The following is a 24690-nucleotide window of genomic DNA, read 5'->3' as shown; positions in this document are numbered from 1 at the left end:
CTCCTCCTCCTCCTCCTCCTCCTCATCCTCAAACTGTTTCATTACGTGTTTCACCCAAGGTTTGCCTCTAGCACAGCCATTTTGTTTTGGCATCATGATAGTTCCTCAGATTTTGAAATATATCTATCAGTTCCCCCCAAATTGGATACTTTAGTGTAGAGCTTTCCATAAAAAACCTTCATCTATTCTGTCACCCTCCTTGGCGTTGAGGTCAACTCTGCCCACTGTATGGAAATAACCATGTCATTTTCTATAATTATATAGAACATAGAATAACAGAGTTGGAAGGGACCTTGGAGGTCTTCTAGTCCAAACCCCTGCTCCAGCAGGAGACCCTATACCATTTCAGATAGATGATTGTCCAGTCTCTTTTTTGAAAGCCTCCAGAAGCCAAAACTTCTAAAGTCAACCTGTTCCATTGCTTGATTGCTCTCATTAGGATTTTTTTCCTTAGATCTAGGTTGCTTCTCTCCTTGATTAGTTTCCATCCATTGTTTCTCATCTTGTCTTTTGATGCTTTGGAAAATAGTGTGTAGGAGCCCCTCAAATATGTGAGCATTGCTATCCTGTCACCCCTGGTCCTTCTTTTCATTAGACTAGACCAGGGGTAGGCAACCTTGGCCCTTTTATGACTCATGGACTTCAACTCCCAGAATTCCTGAGCCAGCATGGCTCAGTTTGGAAACCTCTCCCTTTCCCCTCAGCATGGCTGGCTCGGGAATTCTGGGAGTTGAAATCCACGAGTCATAAAAGAGCCAAGGTTGCCTACATCTGGACTAGACATACCCAGTTCCTGTAACTGTTTTTTATATGTTTTAGCCTCCAACCCTAATCATCTTTGTTGCTCTTCTCTACACTCTTTCCAGAGTCTCAACATCTATTTTATATTGTGGCGACCAGAACTGGATGCCGTATTCCAAATGTGGTCTTACTAAGGCTTTGTGTAACAGTACTAGAACTTCACTTAATCTTGATTCTATCCTTCTGTTAATACAGCCTAGGACTGCACTGACTTTTTTGGCTGCTGCCCCACAGCCCAAAAAACAATCATATTTAAATGATTGACCACTAAAACTCCAAGATCCCTCTCACAATTACTGGCATTAAGCCAAGTTTTGCCTAGTTTGTACCTATATAGCTGGTTTTGGAAATGACTTTCCATTTGCCATTTGCGAATTTACACTTTACAAATTAAAATTTACAAATGTGTAGAGCTGTGGGTTTCCTCACGGTCTCTAGAAAATGATTTTGCCACAAAGAACACAAAGAGGGTAAGAGGTATGCTAGCATCTTTGGTTTCATCTTGTAAGATGAGATCCCGATTAGTGCATTGCCTTGATGAAGCAAAACTTTCGCAGGAGGCCAAGATGACTCAATGAAGCAATAAAGGGCTGAATTGCCGCCAAGATACTTTGCAAGGCCAAAGAACCAATTTTACTCTAACCACATGAAAGCAGAATTATATGCAGAAGAAGAAAGATTGTGAAAAGGTGGTATTAATTTAATATAAGGCTCCTCCCGATGGGAGGGTAGATTTTTCATTCTAATAATTGCAGGCTTGTTAGTAGAACAAGATGCCTTTGGTGATCATGCAATTCCACTGAAAGTGAGGTTCATTAATGGGAATCAGGTCTGAGTTTTACGTTCAAGACTTTGAGCAATGGCTTAGTAAATCAGCTAAATAGCAAGCCTGCTGTCTCGCAAATTTACAGGGGGAACCGTTTCTACAGCTCCAGCCTTAAGCTTCAGAACATGTTTGTACGTGAGAGTGTGTGTATGTACACATTCCATAAGAACAGCTATAACTCATGAAGGAGCATCGTAGCGTTGGGTCAGGGGTGCTTGTATTTTGGTGGTCTCCAGTCTTGATGTAGATTTTCATCCTGCATAGTTTCCCATAGACCCAAGTAAATGTTCTGCAGGTCGGAGATGAGATCTTTTTAAGAATAATGATATAATTAGCTCTGAAGGTGGATACAGTACATTTCCAAGCTCATGGGAAGACTGGATTTACACACACACACCGTCCCAAGAATGAAAAACTGAGTCTGGTTTTCAGAGGCTGGAAAGGTTTTTATTCTCCTCTGTCCTCCCCTTCTCTTAGTTTGAGTGGGAGGCTGACCTTCCCCTTGTAACAAGGAGCCTCCTGAAGGGGGAGCAGTAACAGAACGTGGAGGTGGCGTTAAAAGAGGGATTAACCTAGAATCTCTACATAGCCACAAGCAAACTAAGTCTAAGTCCTTGACCAAATCTGCTTGTGGCTACCTAAGTTTTGAGGTTGAGTCCTCTTTTAACACCACCCCCAGGTTCTGCCAGTCCTTCCCCTACCCCCTCCCCTCTTTTTCTAAATATCGTACAACCTAGGTCAGTGGTGGCGAACCTTTTAGACACTGAGTGCCCAAAAACCGCTCTGCCCCGCTCCTCCCCCGCCCCGCCTCTGCTCCGTCCCGCTCCGGCTGCCATGTCCTTGGCTGCACTGCCCTGCGCGGGCCACACCCTGGGCCGACTCTCCTCCGGGGGGGTTGCTGGTGAGGAGGTGGTTGCAGGGGGAAGCGGGGCTGGGGCGACGGCGCGTGTGTCCACAGAGAGGGCTCTGCGTGCCGCCTCTGGCACACGTGGCATAGGTTCACCATCGCTGACCTAGGTGGAAAAATAACACAGCCCTCTTTCTCCTAGACTGGATTGTTTCTCGCTCTGAATGTTTAAAAATACCTTCCCCAATGTTTCAGGTTGTTCTCCCCAACATCACTAAGACTTCTATGCAAGCCGTCCTGGATTACCTGTACACCAAGCAACTGTCCTGCAGCCAGGATCTGGACTCCCTTGAATTAATTGCCCTGGCCAACCGATTCTGCCTGCCCCACTTGGCCGCGCTGGCAGGTGAGCCTCTCCAGCCTTTTACCCTCCCCCCTCCCTGCTAGGCATCCGGGGAAGGACTAGCTCTTGGCCGCTTTGTGTTCTGAAACGCAATCTACATTTCCAATGAGGGAAACGTCATGTTGCCTCCATCCGACCTCTTTGCGCTGAATTAATTGAGCCCTTCCCTCCCCCCCAAATGTGTGTGCCTGCTTAAGAGACCGAAAGCAAATAACAGGCTGCAGTTCATAATGCCCTTTAGGCAGCCTGATTATTCTTAATTGAAAGAGTGTGAATATTAAAGTCTCCATTGTAAATCTCCGCTCTGAGAGCCTAATAACATCTTAAGCAATTGAGTTGAAGCAAATGCTGCCGAAAGAAGCAGCCCAAGACCCATTTATTACTCTAGCCTGACTTTGTTAATTATTGTGTTAGTGTTCTTGAAATTAACTATCATAATAGTTATCCCTCCTCTCCCCTGGCCTCAGAGGGAAGGGGCTGGCTGAGAGAGAGAGAGAGAGAGAGAGAGAGAGAGAGAGAGAGAGAGAGAGAGAGAGAGAGAGAGAGAGAGAGAGAGGTTGCAGCAGCAGACGTGGCAAAGGCTAGGCAGGGGAAGGGCAGGGCAGCAGGGAAGGAGGTCCACGTGTGAAATACACGGGAGCGATTTCACAAGTGCAGCTCATGTCCGCTTCTCTCCCTCAACAGAGCAATACACGGTGCAGGCACTCACCAGAACAGCCGTGAGCGGTGTTTGCATAGACGGAGAAGTGTTGTGTGTTTTGGAAATAGCCCAGGTTGGTGTCACTCTACTGTGAATACTTTCCATGCTTGTGACATTGTCAAAATTATGCACAGGTAGCCCTCGGCGTAAAACCCATTCGCTTACAACAGGACTCAAAAAAGTGGCTTATGAGTGGTAAATCGAGGACTGCCTGTATTTCCTTTTGGTGAAGAATTTATGGGTGGGGAGCTACTGTGTTCTTCTCCAGGGATTGAAGAGATTCCTTTTTCTTCAACATTACTTTTGGGGTAACAATTGCAAATGGGCTGGGGACGTATAAGATACATCCCCAGTAGTTTTTGTGCTTCTCGTCCTGCTGTCCCTTTTGAAAAGCTGAGGATACAACTTCTCACCACCTTAAAAAAAACCTTTTCAATCTGTCCTTAATGAGATGACGTGTGTTTTTGAGGGAGATCAGCAGGGGAGCAGATTCCAGCTTCTCCAGAAGAGGAGAGCCTGATGCTCTGCACTACAAGAATCAACCTTTGTGGTCAGCCTGATTGGGATGACTACGAGTAGCGGAGGTTTCAGGACCAAATACGAGGTGGCTGAGGGATGTTTTCCTAGAGATTGGCAGGGTGAAATCCCTTCTTTTTTGGCCCATCAGTTTTCTACTGCCATTATCTCCTCGTTTCCTCTGAGAGTAACATCTGTCCTCTCATAAAGTGCCCCTTGGAAACACTCACTGGGCTATCAGGATGGTTTGAGAAGCAGTCCCTGCTCCAATGAAATGTCCAGCCTGAATGCCTGCTTCCCAAGAGGTCCCCCAAAGCTTCAGCAGTGGAGATGGCTACACCGCTGGAGATGTTCTCTTGCCTTGACTCCCCTTTGCTTCTTTTCCAGTTCCACAACGCTAAGCAGCTGGCCGCTTGGTGCTTGCATTACATCTGCACTAACTATAACAGTGTTTGTTCGAAGTTCCGAAAGGAAATAAAAATGAAGTCTCCTGGTAAGAGATTCTGCCAAACTTTCTCCGTCACCTTTTCTCAATGTTTGTATCTGCGTTTGAAGCCCACCTGCAGATATTTATATGGTTTACTGCTTATTATAACGTAGCTTATAAGACCCTTTTTTTATAGCTGCAGAATCACGGAAATCTAAGAAGGCATAATATTCAGCTGCAGAAATTATCCCACCCCTGAAGCGTCCTATTCTGTCTTTGGGACGCTTCAGTTTCAAACATTTTGATGATCTCTGTAAACCAGGAAGGTCCATTTGGAGTTATGGCAGTCTAGCATTTTGTGTCTTTCATAAACCGTGTTTCCTCAAAAATAAGACTGGGTTTTATATTAATTTTTGCTCCAAAAGACGCATTAGGGCTTATCTTCCGGTTAGGGCTTATATTCGGGAAAATAAGGTACTAAATGTGTCCATCTGACTGACGATCTTCACTGGGGCTTATTTTTGGGGTGGGCTTATATTACGAGCATCCTGAAAAATCATGCTAGAGCTTATTTTCCGATGGAGTCTTATTTTCAGGGAAACACAGTATCTCTTTCTGAGTTTTCTATTTGAGAATATCTAAAAGTAGACACACAGATCTACGTCCTTCACCACAAATAAGAAATCTTAGAAGTTCTCATCCCCACCCTATAACAACTCGAAACTTGGTGGACTTTTGAAAAGAGATTTTTTTTCTCCCCCCAAAAATCAGCCCAAGATTTCAGATTCTGCGTTCCGTGACTTTTGTGTGATAGATAACACATTGCCTAGCTCAGTGATGGCGAACCTTTTAGAGACTGAGTGCCCAAACTGCAACCCAAAACCCACTTATGTATCGTCGGGTGCCGGGTGGGCATGGCCCATTGGGTGGGCAGGGCTGCAGTGGTAACGGCAGACTGGGTGGGACTAAAAAGTTCAATCAATCAACTCCAACTTTGCGAGACCTTTTTTTTCCCCACGGGAAGTTGAAATTGACTGATTGAACCTTTTTTTTTTTTTTGCACACGGCGGCGGAGGTCTAAAGCGAAAAGGTTTTATAAAACCCAGCTGAAGGCCTAGGACTGGGGCAATGGCGTGCGTGCCCAGAGAGAGGGCTCTTCGTGCCGCCTGTGGCACGTGTGCCATAGGTTCGCCACCACAGGCCTAGCTTTTACCCTTCAAGAAAATAGACAAGTTTCTTTGCTGGTTCAAAGTATTGTTAAACTTACTGAGTGTATCCTTTGTTCACCAGATAATCAGGAATATTTTGAGAAGCACCGCTGGCCTCCGATTTGGTACCTAAAGGAGGAAGATCATTTCCAGCGGGTTAAGAAGGAGCGAGAGAAGGAAGAACTGGCCCTCAATAAACATCATTCAAAAAGGAAGTGGTGCTTCTGGAGTTCCTCAACTGTAGTTGCCTGAATTGAGAGGAAGCCAACCCATCTTGGCTCAGCTGGGAAAAAAAATTAGCTCTGGCGTTGCTCCTGGGCGCACAGCTGGCTCGGTGGGACCTGCAAAGACTTTTCTCTCCTTCGTTTCAATGGGTCTCTCCCCAGACCAAGGGCTTAGCAGACTGGGCAAAAGAGACCCGGAGGCACCACTTGTATTCCACCTGAATTCAGGGATCACCAAAGGTTAGGAAGCACAAGCCCACCTCAGTAGTGTGAATCTCTTTCTTAGACCCCCAACTCTGCCATTTTCATAAGCTGAAGTTGGCACATCCCCCCCTTTTATATTTCAATAACAAGAAATTCAACATCAGTGTTTTGATCTCTGACGTGAACCTATTTTTATACTTGTGAATGAGCATTTCTGTGTGGGGTCTGTAGGGGAAGGTCTTTAAATAATATGTCTGTGACATTCTCTCTCTCTCTCTCTCTCTCTCTCTCTCTCTCTCTCTCTCTCTCTCTCTCTCTCTCTCTCTCTCTCTCTCTCTCTCTCTGAGATTGCAAAATTAGCCAAGCCTTTAAATCATCTCCGTTTCTTTTCACCACCCCTTCGGTCACTGTAGTGCTGAAAACAAAACAATGGATTTAAAATCTCCCTGAAATTGATAACCTAGCAACATGTCCAATTCTGCTAGGTGAAGGATGTTTTTCTTTCCCCAAGGACTGCGTTTGTAATAATTAAATCCTTCTTCTTTTGTCTGAAAAACCCCCCGAGATCCATTAACAACTGATGTCATTAGGATTGTAATTGTCAATCAGCCAAAGAACACAAAGTGTACAAATTTTTTTTTCAGTTATGTTGAATATTTGCCCTGTTAGGGCAGGATGCAACTGCCATGTGTAAACTCTCTCCTTTTTATCTAGTTCAGGAGTGAAATTAAGGAAAATATCTATTTTCTCTTTCAAAGCCAAAGGCAGGAACACTCTTTGCTAATTTGAGTGGTTTCTTCAGAACTGGCTTTTCTTTGGAAAAAAAAACCATCTGCATAATATTCTTTGGTTCATTATACATAGTCACACGTGAAGGGCTCCTTAAATAAAACGACTTCTTCCATTTTTATTACTCTGCAAGACAGCAACCATCCAGCTGCATTTCGATAGTGTCACTCTGGCCCAAATAATCCCATTTTTTTAAACGATAGCTTCTTAACTAAGTTGGCCGAGTATCTTGTTGCTTCCAAAAATGCTGGGAAATCTCTCCTCTCAACCACTGACATTTTGGTAAATACCTTTTGCTAAAGACCTATACGTAGACCTCAGATTCCCAGCATTTTGGGGTGTTTTATATTAGCGTTGTTTTTAAAAAAATACTTTAGGAGTAAACGGGCTACCTCCTGCGACAGGACAGTGGGGGCTGGATTGGGAGACCTGAGGTTGTAGGGGTAGTCCTTGACTTATAACCACTTGCTTAGTGACCAAAGTTACAATAGACCCCCCTCCAAAAGGCACTTAGAGCTGGTTCCAAAGTTCCAACACCTTCCTCCCCCCCTGCAGTCAGGTGACATTTGGGATGCTTGGCAGCCAGTCGCACGTACGACTGCTTCCACGTGACCACAATTTACGATGTTTGCCAGAAACATGAGTTTACTTCCAGTTTCCCTCAAAAAGCACCCAGAGTCAACAATGACCGTGGTATTTGTTTAGCAACCGGGATGGTCACTTTACAACCACTGGCATTCACTTAACAATCACTGCAAAAAAGGCCATAAAAGCTGGTCCAGTCACATGGTTATCTGCTTTGTGACTGTCACCATTTACAACTGTAATTATAACTCGAAGACTACCCATCTCCCCTTCAGGCAGAGGTGAACCTGGGTTGCTCACTCCTTACCAGACAAGGAGATTTGGGGGGGGGGTGTCAGTGTGACACTCCCATTCTCTCACTTCCTTAGAGGGATATAAAGAAAGACCTTTTTTCAAAGCCTGCTCCTTTAACTACATATTTACAGGTAAAGCAGGTGAATAAATAATTCCCCATCAACTTTTGAGCCAACTTGGGCAACGAGAAGGAATCTCATTCTCAGCTGCTGCTGAATCAGGAAATCTTCTCCACCTTGCCAGGGCCCAGAAGCGGAGGCCACCGGGAGAGACTCAGAAATCTCTCCACTGTATAACATTAAATAATCCATATTTTCAAAAACTCATCGTACTGTTTGTTACGAAGGGCTGGGAAGGCAAAGGGTATTTGCACGTATCTATCGTGTTTGGTCAAGGTTCACAAGAGGAAAGGCAGAGCAAGCCGAGGAAAAAATCTGTGGCTCAGATTTCATCCTTTTGGCTCTTAAGAGCAAGAAGGATGAGCACAAAGGTTTATTCCTGTGGAGGAGAGCCTAAGGCTGCTTATGGCATCCTTCTGAAGTCCAATTTAGCAACCACCTCTGGACAGGGGGGCTATGGGCTCAGCTTCTTATCTGTCCCATGAATCAACGCTGCAATACGCAGAAGAGGCAGCCTATGGCAAAATGTTTTGCACCCAGAGTGTTGTATGAACGTTGCTGCTGTGCCTGGCAAAATCAACGGAGAGGAGTCAATCAACCGGAGTTGTTTGCAATACCCAATGGTTGGACTACTTAAGAGCTTCTAGAACCAAATGGCTGGTTCATTTGGTTTAATTCTGCCTGTGGCCTTTAAGCTTGGTGGGACACTTAACTTTTGTTTCTATTTGGGGGAAAGCATCTCAATAAAATGGTTTAGCTATATACAATCTTGCCTCGACTCTCTCCTCATTTTAAAGAATGCGTTGAAAGCCATTCGTGCTTCTTTCCAGCCTTTTTAGAACTCTTGACCCAGGACCCAACTGGGTCACACGGCCATGTAGGATTGCAAGGCTTATGAAGACCCAGAACCGGAGTATAAAGTTTTCATTCCAGGGATCTAAGGCGCACCAGGTCCCCTTTGCTGCCTTGTTTGTTGCACAGGCACCTGTCCTAAGCCATCCATAGCACTTCAGGTGCAGGAGGTCCTGGTGCCCTTTTGGACAGTTCAGAGCCCTTCCTTCCCCCTCCACTAATTGCAGGTTCCCCTTTGCAACTGAGGACCTGTTACTCTGGGGAGCACAGTGCAGGCCCCGAGGAAGCCCTTCAAATCCACCTTCATTTCCTCCTTCCGGCCATGACTTCACCTTGCATCTTGTCTTCCTAAATTTGTTCACGAAAAAAGACGTCCCAAAAGAAGGCAATGTCTACGGAGGGGTTGAGGATCGGGCCCAGTGTAAAATATCTAGCAACACATTGGTGGCTGCGGACCTGCTCTTCGATGGGGAATGCCTCCTTTCAGCCTTTCTTAAGAACGGATCAACTGTGAAAATTTAATTTGAATTGAGACGCTAAAAGGTTCTGCTGCTGTTTCCTACCCCTACATCTTGCTGGAGTTTGAACTGGTCGTGTGCGTGTCTTTTCCGATTGACTAACCCCCCAAAAATGTTGTATGCGTTCATACATGTGTGATATTTCTCCACAGAATGACTTTGGTCACATATGCAAAGGAGAGACCCTATGTATTTAGGGTAGCTTGAGACAAGGAAGGTCTGATAAACCATCCCAACTCTAGGCAGTTAAAGTGGCCAGTAAAAGATTTAGGTGGTCTTGCCTTTTGGACAGTTTTAACTGTCACAGCCAGAGTTCACCAGTTGGTTATTGCCATATATTAAGAGGTGGATGACAAATAAAACCAAAGATATAGACTGTGGAAAGAAAAATCTTCATCAGGGTCCAGTCCAAGCAGGGAATAAACAAAATGGAGACTGCTTTAGAAAGAAAATTGTAGTTTATTGACGAGGAGAGCCAGACAGAAAGATGGCTCTGGAAAAAACTGACCACATGTAGTAGAGAGTGGTGGGTATTTATACCTTCTTGGGCTTTTGTTTGGAGTTGTTCTTGTGGCATGAACTTTGACCTGAGTCTGAGTGTGCCTTCCTGGTATTCTGATGGTGGTGGGTTAATCCTATTATGTCCCAAAGGTCATATCCTGCTTCCCTGGGGCTTTGGTGGATGACTGTTGGATTTTTTTTTAGTGTGAGGGATTGTTGATTCTAGGGATCTTTCTAATCCCAGCTTCCTGACTCCAATCTTTCTGACAAGATTATCACATCTGCATTTCTGCAGACCTGGTTTCTGTCTGGGGCAGAGAGACTTGGGGGTGGGGTTCTGCCTTTAAAATCCTTTGAGGAAATCCTTTTTAATATTTCCCAAAATATTTCTTTCTCTGGATTATTCACACCAGACCTTTCTTCTAAGCAGACACAAAAAGCCTGGAACCGAGGCATAATTTACCTATATTGGATTAAAATTCCTCCTTTTAATTTTGTTCAGAAATTATGAACATTTTGTGGTGATGAATGGCCAGCTGGAAGCACAATATTTTCCGTATCACACTTCTAATTAAGGGGAAGAGCAGAGATGCACCAGCAGAATTTTCCCACCTGCATTAAGCGCAAATGAATTGTATCCACATATGTTGAAAGTGTTTGGGTTTCACACTTGGCCAAAGATGGGAAGCCGTGAGTGGAAGCAGAAAAACATACTTTTCCTATTCTTATTTCTTGAGTTCAAGATGCTCTGGAGTTGAGAAAAGGGCTTGTTCCTTCACAGGTCAAGTGAACACACAAATTTGCTTGTTGTTGAAGGAGAAAGCAGAAGTTGCTGATGCCAAAATGAAACACGTAGCACTTTTCACTCCAACAGTGCAAAACATTAGATATTAGATTTATATTAAGTAAATAGGATTTCAACAGATTTGGCAAATATGATCAGGAAGGCAATTATTTTCCAATCCACCAGCTACTCCCAGGAAGCAAAACCCAGGATGAGAGAATGGAGGACAGGGTTTTAAACAGTTTGCCATCCTTTAAACAATCATTTTTAAGCGTAGTAATTCTGCCCCATAAACTCACAGGCAAGTACACACGCCCTTCTAATCATCCTGCAAGCTATTCCAGTGTGATTCAGCTCCATCCTGCAGTCGGTCTCCTACCACGCCTTGATTTCTCTAGGATTGTGTAGAGATTGTGCTGACATCTTGTGGTTCAAGAGGAAACGGCACACTGACAAGTCGGTTTGTCGAGTCATGGATACAGCAGCCACCATTTCTCACTTGAATTGATTACCTCATTTCCTCCTCTGCCTCAGAACACGGATAAAGTGAGCTGACTCAACAGAGCTCCTCCGGTTGAATGTCTGCCTGTCAGCAGTGCAAAAATCTTGAGTTTCGATGGCTTGGGATCCTCAGGAAGCAGCTGGTAGCCGAAATCTCAGGTTTCATAGGAGAAACAAATATTTAATAGAAGGTTTAACGATGGTCTGCTGCAACTTCTATTGCTGCACCTCAAGATGAGACCACTCCCAGTCTGCTGGTGGTCTAGATCAGGGGTAGGCCACCTTGGCTCTTTTGTGACTCGTGGACTTCAACTCCCAGAATTCCTGAGCCAGCCACGCTGAGGGGAAAGGGAGAGGTTTCCAAGCTGAGCCATGCTGGCTCAGGAATTCTGGGAATTGAAGTCCACGAGTCATAGAGCGGCCTAGGCTTAGGCCAGAGGTAGGCAACCTTGGCTCTTTTATGACTCGTGGACTTCAACTCCCAGAATTCCTGAGGCAGCCATGCTGAGGGGAAAGGGAGAGGTTTCCAAGCTGAGCCATGCTGGCTCAGGGATTCTGGGAGTTGAAGTCCACGAGTCATAAAAGAACCAAGGTTGCCTACACCTGGTCTAGAGGTTGACCCTCACTGTCACGGAAGGAGTTGCAGATCACAGCAGGGGCTGCCCACGTGTTCTCCAGGCAGGGAGGAGAGGAAGGGAGACTGTCACCTTCCCTAAAGCCAACCACAATGGAGCTGAGCGGGCTCTCTCACAATCAAGGGATTCACGCAGGGACCGGCCTCAAGCCTTGCATGAACTTCTATGGGAGGCCTACAGGATGTGGGAGGTCCTCAAAGATGACCTCAGCCAAGCCAGACTTGCACCTGTTGGGAGATTTCGGGTTCGTCCAACCAGTTTTCCTAAGAGGGGCTTTTTCTACAAAACCGCAAGGGCTAAAAGCTTTTAGCCCCCTTCTGGTAGTCAGCCGAGCATCTGCAAGCATCTGGAGGAAACGTTCCGTCCTAGTTTTGAAGGATTTGTTTATATCTCGGTGGGAATAATTAACAGTGCACAAGTTTATTGAGGGCTAAATCGCTTAATATTTACAGTTGAGGAGGATTTTACATTTAGGGTGCTCTAAACAGGGCTATAATTTTAGATCAGGACAGACACATATAAAAAAAAGAGGAGCAACGACTTCTGCATACTCTCGTAGCAAACTCCCGCACAGCAGCATCTCCACAAACCAACAGTTAGCATTTCTTGAGCCGGTTGGCTGGGAGTTTCGATTTGTCCAGATCGTCAAAGTATGGGTGATTCAGGGCCATACGGCCGGAAATCCTTTTTGCGGGATCGTAGATCAACATTTTCTGCAAGTCAGAACAAAGGGACACACATCACCCACCGACAATCCACAGGCGAGAACAGGGGTAGTCAACCTTGGCTCTTTTATGACTGGTGGACTTCAACTCCCAGAATTCCCGAGCCAGCCATGCTGAGGGGAAAGGGAGAGGTTTCCAAGCTGAGCCATGGCTGGCTCAGGAATTCTGGGAGTTGAAGTCCACGAGTCATAAAAGAGCCAAGGTTGCCTACCCCTGGGCGAGAAGGACGGAGCGGTGGGCGTCCTCGGCAGGGCAAGAAACATTTGACCCAAATTCTTCAGTCCCGCTTCAGAAGACCTCCTGCCTCTGCCGCCATTTTTTGGTGTTTAGATTGCATGAAACGGTCACAAAATGGCTGACCCAGAGGGCAGGTCAACAAAGCACCAGAGACAAGCAGAAAAACTCTTTAGGTGATTCTCTGCTGATGCTTCTTCCCTCCCTGTCCATGGGTGTGATCCTCCTAAGCAAGGCACTGGATGAAACTAACCAGCGTTTTCAGTTTCTAAATATGCTTCTGGAGCTCCAAAAAAGTTCTTGGAAGTACAATGTCAGTTGCCCTGCAGAAGGCTAGTTTGTAATCTGTTAAGGTATAGTATAGGGGGTACCTTGCTCAATAGTAGCAACTGTGAGAGGGACCTCGGAGTCCTAGTGGACAATCACCTAAATATGAGCCAGCAGTGTGCTGCAGCTGCCAAAAAAGCCAACACAGTGCTGGGCTGCATTAACAGAGGGATAGAATCAAGATCACGTGAAGTATTAATACCACTTTACAATGCCTTAGTAAGGCCACACTTGGAATACTGCATCCAGTTTTGGTCAGCATGATGTAAAAAAGATGTTGAGACTCTAGAAAGAGTACAGAGAAGAGCAACAAAGATGATCAGGGGACTGGAGGCTAAAACATACTGTATAAGGAACGGTTGTTGGAATTGGGTATGTCTAGTTTAATGAAGAGAAGGGCGAGGGGGGAACATGATAGCAGTGTTCCAGTATCTCAGGGGCTGCCACAAAGAAGAGGGAGTCAAGCTATTCTCCAAAGCGCCCGAAGGCAGGACAAGAAGCAACGGATGGAAACTAATCAAGGAGAGAAGAAACCTAGAACTAAGGAGAAACTTCCTGGCAGTTAGAACAATTAACCAGTGGAACAACCTGCCTCCAGAAGCAGTGAATACTCCAACACTGGAAGTTTTTAAGAAGAGACTGGACAGCCATTTGTCCGAAATGGTATAGGGTTTCCTGCCTGAGCAGGGGGTTGGACTAGATGACCTCCAAAATCCCTTCCAACTTTACTATTATTATTATTAATAATTCAAAGGGCCTTAACCGTTAACCCAAATAAGGTACGGCAGGGAACCCAGTGGTCACCATGGGAAAGGTGGTGGGTAGCTATTATATTCGGTGGGGTCTGGGCCCTACGGCAGAATCACAGTCTCCCTATGTGGATGTTAAAAAGAGCAAGGGGAGAGATGCCCACTCTACACCTACCGGTCATCTCCTCCATCTAATACAAGGTGAGAAATACTATGTCTTCTGGACATTATAACAAGCAATAGATCACAGGGGTCCTACACAGGGGTCCCCATCCCCCGGGCTGCTGGCCGGTATCGGTCCGTGGCCAGTTATGAACTGGGCTGCCCAGTTAGAGGTGAGCAGTGGGCGAGGAGAACCGTGCATACATGGGATCTAGGTTGCACGTTTCTCCCACCCCCCCGACCCCGGTCTGTGGAAAAGTTGTCTTCCGTGAAACTGGTCCCTGGTGCCCAAAAGGTTGGGGACTGCTGCCCTACACAACTTCACGAGAAGTACCTCAAAACAAATTGGGACACGGAAAGCCAGAATCACAAATATATACTAGACAACTAGCAACCTATTGAGTCGTCCTGATGACCACTCTGCATCTAGAGAAACAGAAGGACATCCTGTTGGGAAGAAGAAGAAAAAAAGCAGACTCTGCACTTGTGGGAAGATGCTAGGGAAAAAAAGGTTGAACCAAAGAAAACACAGGACCGGATCTCATCTGGCAGAACCCTTCCTGGCACCTTCCCTCTGGCAGATTATACGAATGCAACTCATTTGCATGCACCTGCTGAGGAAAACCCTATTTTTCCCAAAATTGTGGAAACCTATTGGGAAAAGTGTATTTTTTAGAATTTGATGACTAATAACACTTTTTTTTTTGAGTAGCACCATAAAATTATATATCAATGGAAAGATAATTTAATCAAGAATGTAATGCAACATAGTTTGTTCAATTATCTGTACTGTATTCTGTGAAAAGTTATAGCCAAATAACCAGAAAAAGAAAGCACAACTTGCTTAGGTTAATCTCAGGGAGCTTTCCTTCACCTGATTGTAGCCAATGAGCATGAGCGTTTAGAGAGCCAATCGGGTGTCATCTTGTTTTGGCCATGAGCCAATCAGATCACAGTAGGATTCAGTGATTGGTGTCCTGTATTGAAGCTGAGAGGAGGACATTGGTCAGTGTGTTGTGTGATCGCTATCAAGTTGGTTGGGGTTTTTTTGTGTTCTTTCATTTAGTGAGCTTGTAAAACGTAATAAAATTAAAGTCATGGTGCAAAGAGTTGACTGGTTGCCCAGAAAGCGATGTAAAATAGTCTTATTAAGTGAACAAGGCTACAGTTATAAAGTAATTGGAAGAAAAATGGGTGGAAACTTAACCAAAGGTGGCATTTCTACTGTACACCTTTCCCAAAAGGTTTCCACAATTTTGGCCACTACTGTACCTGTTGGAATAACTGTGTGGACAACCGGCGGTTGTCCCTTAATCCAGAAGGTACAAGCCAAACAAATTGTTATCCAAACAGCAGACTTCCCACTTGGCATTAGGGACACATTTGGATTTGAAACAAATGGCTACATCAAGAACTATTTGCAAAGATAACCTTCCATAAAATCCTGGCTTCTCCCAGCAACAATTCAACCAAACCACAATTTGCAGACCTGCAGCTATTTTCTCAAAGCCTGACCATCTGCTTTCTGTTCAATGCCTTGGCCATCCGGTCTAACAACCAAGAGAGACATCTTATTTCCCCTTCAGAAAAATCAAAATGGCCACTTTGAGGACGGGGCCTTTTAAGGGTGTGGAGATGTTGATGGAAGATTGTATAAGGAACGGCTGCTGGAATTGGGTATGTCTAGTTTAATGAAGAGAAGGACGAGGGGGGACATGAGAGCAATCTTCCAGTATCTCAGGGGCTGCCACAAAGAAGAGGGAGTCAAGCTATTCTCCGAAGCACCTAAAGGCAGGACAAGAAGCAACGGATGAAAACTGATCAAGGAGAGAAGCAACCTAGAACTAAGGAGAAACTTCCTGACAGTTAGAACAATTAACCAGTGGAACAACCTGCCTCCAGAAGCGGTGAATGCTCCAACACTGGAAGTTTTTAAGAAGAGACTGGACAGCCATTTGTCCGAAATGGTATAGGGTTTCCTGCCTGAGCAAGGGGGTTGGACTAGATGACCTCCAAGGTCCCTTCCAACTTTATTATTATTATCATCCATTATATCATGGATGATAATAATATCATTATTGTCATCCAGCTAGACTTCTTTTCCATTTGAGTTTGAAATGTTTCACTGCTTATCCAAATAGGCTTTTCAGTCTGAGTATGTTGGTTAGGGGGGGGACTCCCTATGGGTCAGACTCAATAAGGTAGCTGGATAAGCAGTGAAAGGTTTCAAACTCAAACTCAAAAGAAGTCCACTTGGCATGACTCAACTTCCAGATCCCGCAGAAGAGCGATGCGGCCACTTACAGAGAGCAGATCCAGGCCTTCATCGTCCAAATTCTTCACTTGCGACGCCAGACTGCTCGGTTTCCATTTGGGGAAGGTGTTCTTGTAATCCTGCAAGGATTCTACTTCCGGCCACACGTCATTGTTGGGGGTCCCCAACGCTCTGTCAGGAAGAGGAGAGAGGGAGGGTAAAGACCAGCTGGCTAAGATTCCCCTGCCATCAGCTGTTCACAAACTGACACAGAAACGTTGTGCCCTTGGCAACAGCAGCCCAAAAAAGAGAGAGGGTATCGTTTGGCTATGCCTGTGTGGGTCTGCCTTCCCATTTCATCTGGGCACCCCAGGACTGGGAAGAAACAGGGGGACCACTTTTAGGCTGGAAAATATAATTTTGCTTCCATTGGTCCAGCAGGAGGGATGTAATAGGATACAACAGGTGTGTGTGTGTGTGTGTCTGTCTGAGAGAGAGTCCACTTCCTTTACTGCTCTGAACTTTGCAGAGCTTTGGATCAGCCCATCGGCACCAGAAGCAATCCTCTTTTAAGGTAAGTTGGCAAATGCATTTGAGTGGGTTCCACTTAATGCACTGCGGACTGACTTTTATTTTTTGGCAACTCTATAAAGAAAATGCTGTTTCACACTCCTAAACTCATCTGTAGTTCTAGCCATACATAACAGCAGGTCAGCAGAGGCATACCCCAACCAGCTGTACAGTAGTGGCCAAAATTGTGGAAACCTTTTGGGAAAAGTGTACAGTAGAAACGCCACCTTTGGTTAAGTTTCCACCCATTTTTCTTCCAATTTCTTTATAACTGTAGCCTTGTTCACTCAATAATACTATTTTACATCACTTTCTGGGCAACTAGTCAACTCTTTGCACCATTCCTTTAATTTTATTACGTTATACAAGCTCACTCAATGAAAGAACACAAAAAAACCCAACCAACTTGATAGCGATCACATAACACACTGACAAATGTCCTCCTCTCAGCTTCAATACAGGACATCAACAACTGAATCCTACTGTGATCTGATTGGCTCATGGCCAAAACAAGATGACACCCGATTGGCTCTCTAAACGCTCATGCTCATTGGCTACAATCGGATGAAGGAAAGCTCCCTGAGATCAACCTAAGCAAGTTGTGCTTCCTTTTTCTGGTTATTTGGCTATAACTTTTCATAGAATACAGTACATATAACTGAACAAACTATGTTGCATTACATTCTTGATTAAATTATCTTTCCTTTGATATATAATTTTATGGTACTACTCCCACTCCCCCAAAAAAGTGGTGTTATTAGCCATCAAATCTCAAAAATACACTTTCCCCAAAAGGTTTCCACAAATTTTGGCCACTACTGTAGAGTTGTCTGTCATGAGAACAGCTGGGAACCATGAGCAGACCAATCCTAATTCATCAGGGAACCCCACAGATGTCTATCTCAAGGGAGGAGCATACAAAGGTGACGCCCAAGCCACAGATTTTACTTGCCCCAGTTGATTGTTTATCCCAGTCTTGATACCTGAAGATCCGGAAGAGCTGGTCGATTTCCGAATCCCCGTGGAACAGTGGCTTCTTGGTGGCCATTTCTGCAAAGATGGTCCCGATGCTCCATATATCTACGGGAGTCGAGTAGCGGGCAGAGCCAAGCAAGACCTCTGGGGATCTGTACCACAAGGTTACAACCTAGAAAGGAAATCAGCGATTAGATTTTACCTGCTATTTCAAAATAAGCTCACCTGGCAAGCTGGGTTCACGCTGTTCTCAGACAAGCTGACACATTCTTATTGGGCTGGCTGTCTCCTGCTCTTGGTCTGCCAGTCCTCTTCCCCAACTTAGTGTGTGTGTGTGTGTGTGTGTGAGTGAGAGAGAGAGCTGCTGCTTGCAGCTTTCTGCTGCTTCCTGCAGAGACGCAGCAAAGGAGGAGTCCCGCCCAATAAGCTTGTCAGCTTGGAGAACAGTGTGAGGCCACTCTTTTTTACAGAGAGAGAGAAAGAAAGAGAGAGAGAGAGAAGGGAAGCGCAAGCGCCTCTCTCTGTCTCTCTGCAAATGGTGGAGGACTGGGAGCTGCAGAAGGCTCAAAGAGCCACATGTGGCTCCAGAGCTGCGGGTTGCCAACCCGTAACCTAAACTCTTCAGGATGAATGATTAACAGGCACTCAGGACCCATTTTCTCCTTCAGTGAGCCCACGTTAGCACCGTTGTCACCAAAAGAAGGAAGGTAGTTTTCAAGCGATTTCAAGTTGAACACAAATTGCTGCCAAATGTTTGTTCACACAGGGCCGCCTTCCACTCCCAATGGCCCCATCTGCAGGCCGCCCCTATATTCTCCCCACAGGGCCCTTGCCCCCCCCCCCGTCCAAAGGGAAGTGCTTCAACCTCTTCAGAGATCTGATCCTGCCTGAAGGAAAAGCCACACCTGCCCCCTTACCTCATGTGTATAGACACGCACAGGGATGCCGAAAGCGCGCGCCAGCCCAAAGTCGGCTAGTTTAATCACACCATTGTCATCGATTAGCAAGTTCTGAGGTTTCAGGTCTCTGTGGAGAACCCTTCTTGAATGGCAGAACACAATGCCTTGCAAGATTTGGTACAAGTAACTCTGAAAGAATCACAAGAGCAAAGACTTCCACTTCAGGGAAAGGTAACATCTTCTGTAGCATCCATAGCCAATCAGTGTCACTCAACGATGCTCAGTCATGCATCAGCCAACACAAAGGTTACATATAGTGGCCAAAATTGTGGAAACCTTTTGGGAAAAGTGTATTTTTGAGATTTGATGGCTAATAACACCACTTTTTTTGGGGGGGGGGGAGTAGTACCATAAAATTATATATCAATGGAAAGGTAATTTAACCAAGAACATAATGCAACATAATTTGTTCAATTATCTGTACTGTATTCTACGAAAAGTTATAGTCAAATAACCAGAATAAGGAAGCACAACTTGCTTAGGTTGATCTCAGGGAGCTTTCCTTTATCCGATTGTAGCCAATGAGCATGATTGTTTAGAGAGCCAATCGGGTGTCCTCTTGTTTTGGCAATGAGCCAATCAGATCACAGTAGGATTCAGTTATTGATGTCCTGTATTGAAGCTGAGAGGACTTTGGTCAGGGTGTTATGTGATCGCTATCAAGTTGGTTGGGTTTTTTTGTGTTCTTTCATTGAGTGAGTTTGTAAAACGTAATAAAATTAAAGTCATGGTGCAAAGAGTTGACTGGTTGCCCAGAAAGCGATATAAAATAGTATTATTAAGTGAACAAAGCTACAGTTATAAAGAAATTAGAAGAAAAACTGGTGGAAACTTAACCAAAGGTGGCATTTCTACTGTACACTTTTTCCCAACAGGTTTCCACAACTTTGGCCACTACTGTACTTGAATTTCTGATGCAAGTCTGTAAGTCCTAGGGATTGCATGATGACTTTGTGAGAAAAGGGTCATCATGGATGTCCCTGAGCGTAGACAGATTCTTGCAAAAGCAGTTAAGAAAATCTAAGCTTATTTGGCACATGCTGAACTTCACAACAGCTGTCTTTGGACAGATGGTGCACTTTGCAGTTCACAAGCAGGGATTCCTTGGCCAAAACCCCTCAAAAAAAACCACAACCCACAACTTTTTATAAACACTCGCTTGCTTTTATTGCTGCTTCCACCAATCTCAACCTTAGGAGGCTCATGGCGGATATGAGCTAGAACATTTTTCCGGACCCTCCTTTTTTTATTTTACTCTTTCTTACCTTAACGAGCATACGATCTAAATACTGTCCCGATGGGATAGAATCCAAGTATTTCTTGAGATCCATGGAAAGAAATTCAAAGATAAGGTAAAGCCTTGAGTCTTGCATAAGAACATCCTGAAGACTAAAGAGATTTGTTTGAACGAGGGAAGACAACTCAAACTCCTTCACTCTAGCCAGCACAACAGCTCCCTCTACCCACTCTGCAAGCTCTCTCATTCCCCACAAAAGGCCAAATTAATGATTATCTCATTGGATCATTAATTAATACTCTTCTCTAGTGTGCTCAGATGCTCCCACTGCTGGGAAGGGCCAGGGAGAAGCAATTGTGATTCTGGAGGAGGTTAAAAAAAAAATCTGGTTCAGCATGATGTCTAAAAGCCGTTACAGCAATAGCTTAGACATTTTCATTTATTTTTCACTAGCTGTACCCGGCCACGCGTTGCTGTGGCTCAGTCTGCGTGTGTTGCTTTTATGTCCAACAGATGGCGCTGTTGTTTTTTTTAAAAAAGCATGTTTTTACCTGTCACAGGTGTGACATCTATATCAGTGATGGCGAACCTTTTAGAGACTGAGTGCCCAAACTGCAACCCAAAACCCACTTAGGCATTGTCGAGTGCCAGGTGGGTGTGGCCAATTGGGTGGGCGTGGCTGCGGTGGTAATGGCAAACTGGGTGGGACTAAAAAGTTCAATCAATCAGTTCCAACTTTGCAAGATCTTTTTTTTTCCCGCGAGAAGTTGAAATTGACTGATTGAACTTTTTTTTTTTTTGCACATGGCAGCGGAGGCCTAAAGTGAAAAGGTTTTATAAAACCCAGCTGAAGGCCTAGGACTGGGGCGATGGTGCGCGTGCCCACAGAGAGGGCTGAGTGCCGCCTCTGGCACTCGTGCCATAGGTTCACCACCACTGATCTACATAATGGTATATAAAAACGTGCGCGTATTCAAATGCAACGTTGTGTCAAAATTTCAAAGCAATCGGTGAAGAACCTTCGGAGATTTAAGATTTTGAACAAACGAACATTTACATTTTTATTTATATAGATATCATGAAAACTTCTGTTCCACTTAAAGTTCCCTGCATTTTCCCTGGAAAGGCTAACATAAACATTCAAAAGCAAGACATTTTACCAGCCCATTAGATGTATCCCCAGTTAACGTTCCTCTTGACTAAATAAACATTTTGTAAGCAATAAGGTAAGACCACAGACTAGCTAGACTTCACCAGGTGCAAATAGACACGGTGGGATCAACTAGCATGCCATCTTTATCCATAAAAATCAAACCCCTGCAGCATAACCCCCCAAGCCCCCCCCCCACCTGGAAAGAAGCCTCGCTCTGAAGGCTTGAGGGCAGAAACAGGTGGATCAGCGTGCATTTACGATGGTTGTAGCGTGCCAGGGTCCTGTGATCAAAATTTGCAACTTTCCCAGCCAGCATCTGACAAGTGAAGTCAGTGGGGGAAGCTGGGTTCGCTTCTGCCCCTGCATAAGTCACTCAACGAACGAGTGCAGTCATTTTGCTTAACGAGCATGGCCAAAAGGCTAGTAAAATTGGGCACCGCTCACTTAACAAACTTCCTTACTCAGCAACAGAAATTCTGGTCCCAATTGTGGGCCCTAAGTCCAGGACCATCAGTACCTAGGCCAGTGGTGGCGAACCTATGGCACGGGTGCCAGAGGCGGCACTCAGAGCCCTCTCTGTGGGCACGCGCGCTGTCGCCCCAGTCCTAGGCCTTCAGCTGGATTTTATAAAACCTTTTCGCTTTAGGCCTCCGCCTCCGTGTGCAAAAAAAAAAAAAGGTTCAATCAATCAGTTAATTTCAACTTCTCACAGGGGAAAAAAAGATCTTGCAAAGTTGGAATTGATTGATTGAACTTTTTAGCCCCACCTAGTCTGCTGTTACCACCGCAGCCACGCCCACCCAATGGGCCACGCCCACCCGGCACCCGACGATGCATAAGTGGGTTTGGGGTTGCAGTTTGGGCACTCGGTCTCTAAAAGGTTCGCCATCACTGACCTAGGCATTAATACCTAGGCATTTACTGATATTGCCTGTATTTCATGAAAGGCCTGTTTGGGGTGTGTATTTGTACATGTGTAAATGATGTGGGGAAAATAGAGTGGCGTAGCTTCCTTCCCTGTCTCTCTACAGACACAAAGCATCCTTTTTGCCACATGGAACCACAGGGTTGTACTCACCACACAATATTGGCATGGTGTAGCTCTTTCAGCAAGGAAACTTCCCTGATGGCCGTGCTGGGGACACCCTCTTCATCGCTTTCCAGACGGATTTTCTTCATGGCCACCACTTGGCCAGTGGCCTTGTGCTTGCCTTTGTACACCACGCCGTATGTTCCTAGCGCAAAGGGAAAAGGCAATCAGGGAGGGGGGGGAGGCTGTTGAATTTTTTAAATCGTGAATGAAGCGAGGGAAGGGGTTGCCAAGATTTGGAAGAGGGACGCCAAGAAAGAACACCAAGCAACTTGGCACACAAGAGGGATGAACTTGGATGCTTGGAGAACACACAAAGGCCCCCCAATTCTTTCCAGAATCTCACAAGAAGAGAAAAGGCATCTTTTTTACCAAATTAAGAGGCATTGCTGAGGGACAGTTTTGCAGAATAAAGTCGATCCCTCTTCAGGTTTTGTGCACCAAGAGCCCAAGACAAACCGACCAAGGCCAAAATATTGTCTCCAAGGAACTAAAAGATGTTGGGTCACAAAGATGACCGTTCTGTTCCCCAAAGCAACTACCTCGCATTTTCTCTTGCAAGATTTTTTGGTGGGTAGTCCGCAATCGTGTGAGGTGTGTTAATGTCCCACAGTTTTGGTTGTTTGGTTTTTAAACCTTGAGCTCCTGGGAGAATCCTGGGGGCTAGGAGGAAGCCAATTAAATACTAGGAATCAGCCTTGAACTATTGCTTAGCCCAGAAAATATAGATGATGGATTTGAGACCATAAAGGTTACTCTGCTAGTAAGGTGTGATGCACTAGGATGAGAAATAGAAAATGTTTATGAAACAACATAAGAATATATTTAAGTAAGTAGAAAAGGAATTTTTGATAATGTAACCTGAGATATGCACTAAAATTTTTGTTACTGGACTATTGATTACCCAGTCACCACGATGCTTTCTACATATTTGGATGTTAAAAAAAGAAGGAAGCCTCATGCGAGAGGACTGGGAGGTCTCCCCCATCAGAGGAGCAGATCAGGGGGGCACCTACCTTCACCAATCTTTTCTATCTTGGTGTAGTCGTCCATCATGCCAAAGGATTCGAGCTGAAAGAACCAAGGAGAGTAACCATTTGTAGCCAACTTTCCTTTTGATACTTTCCCGTTCCCCACCCAGGAAGGCCACAGGCCCTCCTCCATGGGCCTGACCCCAACTCAGCCCACTCCAATGCAGCTGATTTTAATCCCTTTGACCCCTTCGCCTTCAGCTTAAGAGCTGCACAGAAAAGTGCTTTCCCCCCACCCACCCCAAGGAAGCTTTTTGGACCCCTCCATTCTGCAGTGGCCTGGGAAAGGCCAGCCGGATCTGCCCAGCCTCGGAGTTCTTTGCACGGGGGGCGCAGCTCCACCCCGGGTGGGTGGGTGGGTGGGTGAGAGGGGGGGCACCCAGCCACCGGAGCGACGACCTCCCACCCCGGGGTTAGAGCTCCGCTGGAGGGCCCGGCGCCTGGGCTGCTGCTGCTGCTGCTCCACCGCTGGCCTGGATGGGGGGGTGCGCCTGTCCCCGCCTAGCCAGCCCCCCCCCGGGCCTTGCAGCAGGGCGCCTCGCCTTACCGCTCCTCCGCCGGTGCCTCCACGGCGCAAGAGCCTCCCGGACCAAAAGCGCCGCCGCCGCCGCTCTGCGAGGCCCGCCGGCAGATTCAAATTAACCGCGCCGCGCCGCCGTCGCCCGCCCGCCAATGACGCCGCGCCGCCGCTTTCAAACGGACCAATCGGCGCGCGGCGCCAAAGCGGGGGCCCGGAGCGGGCAAAGCGGGCGGGCCCGGCAAGGCGAGCGGGCGCTGGTCCTCGTCCCCGCCCTCGGAGGATTTCGGCCCGGATGGGCGCAGGGGGCGGCAGTGCAGCTCCCGGTCCGGGAAAGCCCGCCGTGGGCAGGCGAGAGGGCGCCGGGGCCGCTCCTCCCACCGGGGCGAGGGGCCGCCTGGGACCCCGCCTGGGCGTGGGTCCTCCCTGCCGCCTGGAAGGAGACCCCCGGGGGCTGCTCTCAAGTTGCCCCGACTTTGGGCAGCCCCTGGAGTCCCCCGTCCGACGGGAGGGCAGCTGTACCTTCCACACACACACACACCCCCCACGGTTTGGCTGCATGGAGGGGCTGCCTCGCCCAGCCGGCCCGCGCGACCCTCCCCAGCCTCCCTCCTTGCATTCAGACGCCAGGCGGGTCGAGGGGGCGAACTAACCCGTGCACGGCTCCGGCTCCCTTCTGGGCGCTTCCTGAAGGAGCGAGCGTGGAGTCGGGGCAGGCGCTGCTGCTGCTGCTGCGCTCCTTCCCGCCTCTTCCGGCCGTCGCTCCCACGTGCCTCTGCCCCAGCAGGGTTGGGGATGATGGGCGCTGGGCTCCAGCCGTGGGGGGGGGGGCTGGGGGGGGGCGAGAGGGTGGCTTTAAGCGAGCCTCTTGACGGCAGCCAAAACTCTCCAGAGGAGCTTCCGCGTGGCTCGGCCTGGCAAGCAGAAGTTTGCAAAGTTGAAAAAAAAACTTTTCTGGAAAGTTGAGAGTTGT

At 46.5% G+C, this 24690-nt stretch overlaps 2 protein-coding genes across 3 annotated transcripts in view; one reads left to right on the top strand and one right to left on the bottom strand.

Moving 5' to 3' along the window:
- The window catches only part of RHOBTB1 (Rho related BTB domain containing 1), a 26502-nt gene extending 20522 nt beyond the window's left edge, over nucleotides 1-5980 (top strand). The window contains exons 7-10 of the mRNA XM_015826689.2: nucleotides 2730-2880; nucleotides 3562-3650; nucleotides 4481-4586; nucleotides 5811-5980. Coding sequence (XP_015682175.2) covers nucleotides 2730-2880; nucleotides 3562-3650; nucleotides 4481-4586; nucleotides 5811-5980 — 516 coding nt within the window. The remainder of the gene's footprint in view (nucleotides 1-2729; nucleotides 2881-3561; nucleotides 3651-4480; nucleotides 4587-5810) is intronic.
- A 6154-nt stretch (nucleotides 5981-12134) lies between these two features.
- On the bottom strand, nucleotides 12135-24422 carry CDK1 (cyclin dependent kinase 1). 2 transcript variants are annotated; one of them, XM_015826685.1, is made up of 8 exons: nucleotides 24371-24422; nucleotides 23186-23240; nucleotides 22158-22314; nucleotides 19955-20078; nucleotides 18648-18818; nucleotides 17739-17902; nucleotides 16236-16377; nucleotides 12135-12447 (listed from the first exon to the last, which is right to left on the bottom strand). In XM_015826685.1, the coding sequence occupies exons 2-8, from the start codon at nucleotides 23223-23225 to the stop codon at nucleotides 12331-12333; spliced, it is 915 nt and encodes a 304-aa protein (XP_015682171.1). In that variant the 5' UTR covers nucleotides 23226-23240; nucleotides 24371-24422; the 3' UTR covers nucleotides 12135-12330. The 2 variants fall into 2 exon arrangements, with proteins under 2 accessions (XP_015682171.1, XP_015682172.1); XM_015826686.1 differs by lacking the exon at nucleotides 24371-24422 and adding an exon at nucleotides 23748-23784.
- Nucleotides 24423-24690: the final 268 nt, after the last annotated feature.

This window comes from Protobothrops mucrosquamatus, unplaced genomic scaffold, assembly GCF_001527695.2.
Source record: "Protobothrops mucrosquamatus isolate PMUCROS unplaced genomic scaffold, P.Mucros_1.0 scaffold3234, whole genome shotgun sequence".
NCBI lineage: Eukaryota > Metazoa > Chordata > Lepidosauria > Squamata > Viperidae > Protobothrops > Protobothrops mucrosquamatus.
This window is presented reverse-complemented; position numbering and strand designations above follow the sequence as displayed.